The sequence below is a fragment of the Sinocyclocheilus rhinocerous genome, unplaced genomic scaffold (assembly GCF_001515625.1).
Source record: "Sinocyclocheilus rhinocerous isolate Xijiao unplaced genomic scaffold, SAMN03320098_v1.1 scaffold357, whole genome shotgun sequence".
Lineage (NCBI taxonomy): Eukaryota > Metazoa > Chordata > Actinopteri > Cypriniformes > Cyprinidae > Sinocyclocheilus > Sinocyclocheilus rhinocerous.
In genome coordinates this window covers 888395-895375 of record NW_015649568.1, presented here as the reverse complement: position 1 = coordinate 895375, position 6981 = coordinate 888395, and the positions used below count along the sequence as shown (strand labels likewise).

General features: G+C 38.2%; 1 protein-coding gene across 1 annotated transcript in view; it reads right to left on the bottom strand.

Annotated features, from left to right (window-relative positions):
- The window catches only part of LOC107710667 (thyrotropin-releasing hormone-degrading ectoenzyme-like), a 68259-nt gene that overhangs the window by 9367 nt on the left and 51911 nt on the right, over nucleotides 1-6981 (bottom strand). The window contains exons 5-6 of the mRNA XM_016515496.1: nucleotides 3009-3163; nucleotides 2064-2166 (exon numbers count right to left, since the gene is read on the bottom strand). Coding sequence (XP_016370982.1) covers nucleotides 2064-2166; nucleotides 3009-3163 — 258 coding nt within the window. The remainder of the gene's footprint in view (nucleotides 1-2063; nucleotides 2167-3008; nucleotides 3164-6981) is intronic.

Sequence of the window (6981 nt, the reverse complement as noted above, 5' to 3'; positions counted from 1 at the left end):
ACGGTAGACCGGACAGTGAGTGACTGTGATGTGTGTGTATTTGTAGTGTGGCTTGATTGGTGACAGCAGGTGCGGGTGATCAGAACTCAGGTGACTGTGATCGGGTGATTATCCGGGCTGGTGACTGCAGTGACTGTGATGAATCCCTGACAATATGAAGGGCTGTGTGCAGCATCGTTTAATCTGAGAGGCTGAAATGAGTTGAGAAATTAACCCTGGTTGAGTGACTGTGACATATAAACCTCATCGCTGGTGGGGGCAAATCTACTAACAATCCGCTGCTACAGTATCTGACATTAAAATGAGCCAGTATAGAGAGAGAGGGGGTCCTGAGCCCCAGAGAGCCAAAGGATAAACTTATACAATAAAAAACAGAGCCTGTCGTCCACTAATCAATTCTCTGCAGGCAGTCGGAGCGAGCGACGAGATACAAATGTGATTTATCAGATGCCGGCACTTTGCCACCAGCTCGAGTTATTAGAGCACAGACAGACCTTTTAATATATGACAGAATAAGCGCTGGATGAGGACTCATTTAATGCATTCACAATAAATGTGTCAATCAATATGTCAGGTAAGCATAAGCCCCGCCCACTCTAACGCTCTCTATACTGGAAAACAATTAGCAGTGTGCTATTTAAATCTATATGGCAATGATTCACATGAGACAGAAGCAGAGAAACAGTATGAATAGAAAAATGGCGTCTTAATTAAAACATAAAGATGAGCAGAAGCTCCAGAGAGCTGCGACACAAAAGGGTGAAAGAGCCTGCGGTGGAATTCAAAACGCGTGATGGCTAATCTCTGTCTTTTACTCTTTCTCTGTTTCTTTTTCTTTCTCTTATTCATACGCACACTTAGTCTCTATCTCCACACACACACACACACACACACACACTTGTGTTTAATGCTTATTTGGACTGTTTTAATGTTCAACTGACATCCTAAGTTAGCATCAACACACTCTCGCTTCTGTCAAATTGATAGCTAATTCATTGAATTTGTACAATCTCATTAGCACATTTTCATACAATCCACTTATGCCCCAGTGACGGTTAGGTTTAGGTGTGGGGTTAGGGGTGGAACTTCATGCTTACATTTCTGAATGAATCATATACAAATTCATAACAAAAAAAAAAAAAAACACTTCATAAAATTGTTACATTTTCTCATAAGATCAGGTTGGTTAGCGTACATGCATTTGCAGTGTGTGAGAATTTGTTGCAACACATTGTGTATTGAGATTTCAAACACTTAAATGAAATAGAACCATAACTGCTTAAGTTTTTTCTATGTTACATATTTTTAAAGCACATTAAATGCTGATTAAAACACTAGATTTCAACTTTACAGTGTGCTGTACACATACATAATCGTGAATTCAGTGGGGACGTTAATGTACTGCAGGACAGTATTGGACATATTTCAGGCTTCTGCCTGTAAACAACAACACTAGTCAATATTATAGTTCCAGCCTCCACTACAGCCTCTTTTCAATTATTCTTGATCATAAAACAGGGGTTTATATGCTGAGAACAGTCTTGATCTGGGATGCCTCATGAATTCCAGCTCTAAAAATATCAAATATGCACGCTATTGCTGTTTCTCAAATAGTATCCTGATTGCATGCTCCCTGTGAGAGTGTTTTACTGTATAAGGTTCAGAGTGAGTTCAGAAGGAGCTGCATTATCTGTGCAGAAATTAGAGATGAGGGGATTGTTTTCCTTTATTTTCTTCTCCCTAAAAATAAGTCAAAAAGTGAAAACAAATGAAAAGAAAAGAGGAAAGAACTACATATATGCTGTTTCGCCCCTCTCATTGAGCTTTTTATCAAAGCAACGGCACCTAAAACACAATGCAGAGCTGCGATTCAGCAGCACATGAGGAAGACTATTCAAGAGATGAATGCAGAACAATACTGGAGAGCGCAGAACATCTCCAACATGCTCATAAATAATCCACCATAACAAAAGACACTAAAATCCAAGGTTCTCAGCAACATAAGAGCTGCGAACAAAAGCTGGTGGAAATTGAGCACATGCAATGAATAATTCCAACATTACCTTTACAATTCATGATGATGATGCATTTGTGGGCTTTAAGACCCTTACGGAACATTATTTCATTGCCAAAAGAAGAAAAAAAAGCTGCTTGTTTGATCTGTGTCTAATAGTCTGCAAAGATACAAAAAAACTGGTTATTTAAGACAAGAAATATGTGTGAAACACTCTAGAGTGAGAGAAAAACAAAGTGAGTGAGAAAGAAAGAGGGATGAAGTAAAGAAATCTTTACTTTCACAACCCCAATGGACATGATGTGTGAAGCTCTTTTTATAAGAGCGGTGCATCAAATTCTCCAGATGTCCAATTACATCTGCCGTTGTTCTGCTCTTTAACTCAACAACTGACCATCTTCACACTCTCTGTTGCGCTCGGACTCCTGGAGATTCTTTCTTTCTGCCTTTCACTGAATTCTGCACTGGCTTCTTTAGATGATGAAGACAGATCTGATAGGTGATACATTTTATATAATTATGATTCTACAGCAGCTTTATGTTTCTCAGAGGACTCTAAACAGCATTGACGGGACATGCGGAGTCAAAATAGGAGTGCTTGTAATGTGTGTGATGGTTAAAAAGGAAAAGCACCATGTTTTAAAAGAGAAATCTTCTGAATCATGGTCTGAATCTGGATAAGACGCCTCAAACAGAATGGGAAATTTTCAGGGCCTGATTGAAGTCTTGCATCTTAAATGGACGTGCAGTACTTCAATGGTCATGAAATGAACAACACAAGATGTCAGAAAAGTGATTCACTGATATAATTGGACTAAATTAGTCCAATTTGATTTATTATTAACACATCTGATATTTACACTGCTGCTATATGAATAAATCTGAAGTTCTGTCATCTTCAAAACAGCAAGATGAAATTTTACTGGGACCGTAAACAATGTGAAACTACAGAGCAGCTCACATGCTCATGTATACTCCAGTAAATGTGTTTTACCTGATGGCAGATCTCGTGCACCACCACCATGGTGAGCTCCATCTGATAGGAGAAGGAAGAGACGTCAGGATCCAACAAGATCTTCTGCTCCACAAACACACTCAGGCCCCAGTTCTCCATGGCTGCATACGGATGCTTTGGCACTGCCAGGAGATCTGCACACAGTGAGGAAGATTCAAGCTCAATGACGGGAAACCAGGATTGTGATACAATCCAACAAGAAGTAAGTGTAAACAAATACAACAAACAGCAGCTGGATCAAACCAAACATTTTCCAAGACACCACTGCATATGAATCATCTTGCTCGTCTGTAAATTATGTTTTAAACAGACAAATGTTCTTCTGTACTACATAACTGTGAATCATAGAACAAAAGATCTAATCCCAGATATCAATGTGGATTAGCCCTGAATCAAACCTATTTATCATCTAATTGCTATAATCAAATATCATTGCATTTTAAACCAAAAACCAGACACAGCAAAGCAACAAGACACGCAGCTCCATAATCATATTTCCCTCCAAACATATTTAAAATGGCTCCTTTACTCAAGTCTGTGTATCAGTGGCACAGCAGACAGCGAATCAGCTGTTTTAAATGCCTCCAACTCCATGAGCCCATCTCAGGAACCATTCATATGCCAATGAGAACAGAAGCAGTTAAACCTCTGGTGCTGTTAAATCCACATCTTATAATCAGCCACAGAATAGGAACTGTTGGAAACTGTAACATGATTATCTGGCGGGCTGGTATATATGTGTGTGTGTGTGTGTGTGTGTGTGTGTGTGTACACATACACATACAGAAGAAGGCAACTAAATAAATAAATGTGCAACTCAAAATGCTAGATCATAGATAATAGAGTCATGCAGTTTTGCATATTGTACATAATTTTGTTTTACTCATTTGTTTAGAATTTGTTAAACTATGTGTGTACTGATAATACTAATGTGTACAAAGGAAAGCGATCTTACTCTTTCGAGGTAAAGGTGTTCCAGCGAGGTACCGATAAGTCACATTGATCGTTCCAGAAAAATTGGTCATATCTTTAAAGGTATGAACATATCGCTCTGAGTTCAGAGGCTGCATTGAGGTTTCTCGTAACTGACGTTTGTCTTCCTCCTGAAACACATGACATCCAACACAGACAATTCTAAAGTTTGTCACGAGCCTAAAGTAAGTCAACGTTTGTCACAGCATTCCTAAAGCTTGAAAGAGTCTCCAGAATATATGGACATGAAATGCTAAGACTCCTTTTGCATCTTTAAGTGTAAGCGCTGCAGGTCATTATTTTTAGATTTGGCAATATTCTTGCACACTCTTGTATAAACTCATTAAATGTAAATGATGGCCTTTGAATAATTAATTGTACACAATATTACTCACTCAACTTTTTAAATAAATTATCTTGTATTAAATGATGGCATCGTTGCTATACTTCAATGTCTTTTACCACACATGAACTGTTCGCACTTTTAAAAAAATTAGCTGGCTGTGACGGTGTTTGTATTTCAATTAAATGGGGGTTATTTAGAAAAGTGACTTAGTCAAAATGGGTACAACTTTTGAATAATTCAACAGACAAACACACGCGACATGTTATGATCACAAAGTTTTGATCATAAAGTTGGCCTCATGAATAATAAATGTGTCTCTTGCATTTGGACTGCCTCTACATCATGATATTTTAAATAGGCTGCAGCGTGAGCTCTGATAATTATAGATGCACAGCACCGGCAGTCTTACATGCAACATTTGGTAATTAAAGCATATAAACAAAATAACTTTTCAGCACAGCGATAATTAATGCTAAATCACATGCAACAACAGTAGTCAAGTTACAGTTATGTAGTACAGAAGAACATTTGTCTGTTTTAAAACATCATTTATAGATGAGCAAGATGATTCATATGCAGTGGTGTCTTGGAAAATGTTTGGTTTGATCCAGCCACTGTTTGTTGTATTTGTTTACACTTACTTCTTGTTGCATTGTATCACAATCCTGGTTTCCCGTCATTGAGCTTGGATCTTCCTCACTGTGTGCAGATCTCCTGGCAGTGCCAAAGCATCCGTATGCAGCCATGGAGAACTGGGGCCTGAGTGTGTTTGTGGAGCAGAAGATCTTGTTGGATCCTGACGTCTCCTCCTTCTCCTATCAGATGGAGCTCACCATGGTGGTGGTGCACGAGATCTGCCATCAGGTAAAACACATTTATTGGAGTAAGCATGTGAGCTTCTCTATAGTATAACAATGTTTTACGGTCAGAGTAAAACTACATCTTGCTGGTTTATACAGTATATACACAGGGAAACAAGATCAAATGTGTAAATAATAAATCATAATGGACTAATTTAACCAATCATATCAATAGATCAGTCAGGGACACTTTTTTGACATCTTTTCTGCATCTCCATTTGAGATGCGCAACTTGAATCAGCCCTCAAATAGGCCTTATTCCTTTTTGCACAATAATATTTTGATTATAGATCAGTTTTATTTACACAAATGTAGATTTGTTAAAGTTTGTGGCTTTAAAATATTTGAAAGTTTGATTTTAATCCTTAAATCAAATGAAATAATAATAATAATAATTATTATTATTATTTCATTTGATTTAAGGATTAAAATCAAACTTTCAAATATTTTAAAGCCACAAACTTTAACAAATCTACATTTGTGTAAATAAAACTGATCTATAATCAAAATATTATTGTGCAAAAAGGAATAAGGCCTATTTGAGGGCTGATTCAAGTTGCGCATCTCAAATGGAGATGCAGAAAAGATGTCAAAAAAGTGTCCCTGACTGATCTATTGATATGATTGGTTAAATTAGTCCATTATGATTTATTATTTACACATTTGATCTTGTTTCCCTGTGTATATACTGTATAAACCAGCAAGATGTAGTTTTACTCTGACCGTAAAACATTGTTATACTATAGAGAAGCTCACATGCTTACTCCAATAAATGTGTTTTACCTGATGGCAGATCTCGTGCACCACCACCATGGTGAGCTCCATCTGATAGGAGAAGGAAGAGACGTCAGGATCCAACAAGATCTTCTGCTCCACAAACACACTCAGGCCCCAGTTCTCCATGGCTGCATACGGATGCTTCGGCACTGCCAGGAGATCTGCACACAGTGAGGAAGATCCAAGCTCAATGACGGGAAACCAGGATTGTGATACAATGCAACAAGAAGTAAGTGTAAACAAATACAACAAACAGTGGCTGGATCAAACCAAACATTTTCCAAGACACCACTGCATATGAATCATCTATAAATTATGTAAATTATGTTTTAAACAGACAAATGTTCTTCTGTACTGCATAACTGTGCATCATAGAACAATCCCAGATATCCCAGATATCAATGTGGATTAGCCCTGAATCAAACGTATTTATCATCTAATTGCTATAATCAAAGATCATTGCATTTTAACCCAAAAAACAGACACAGCAAAGCAACAAGACACGCAGCTCCATAATCATATTTCCCTCCAAACATATTTTAAATAGCTCCTTTACTCAAGTCTGTGTATCAGTGGCACAGCAGACAGCGAATCAGCTGTTTTAAACGCCTCCACCTCCATGAGCCCATCTCAGGAACCATTCATATGCCAATGAGAACAGAAGCAGTTAAACCTCTGGTGCTGTTAAATCCACATCTTATAATCAGCCACAGAAGAAGAGGAACTGTTGGAAACTGTAACATGATTATCCGCCGAGCTGGTGTGTGTGTGTGTGTGTGTCTTATTTGCATGTTTCATGAATTGGGCTGAAAGCAGCTGCAGAGTTTTGGAAGAAAGCTACTATCGTCATGGCGCCTGATAAACCTACAGGGCTCTGTGAGAAAAAAAAGCTTCTTTAAAAGTGAACAGCAGTCAGATGCTACACCTGCCCACACTGCCAAAAGCACCAAAAGTTGGTTAAATGAACATGGTGTTGGTGTGCTTGACTGGCCAGCAA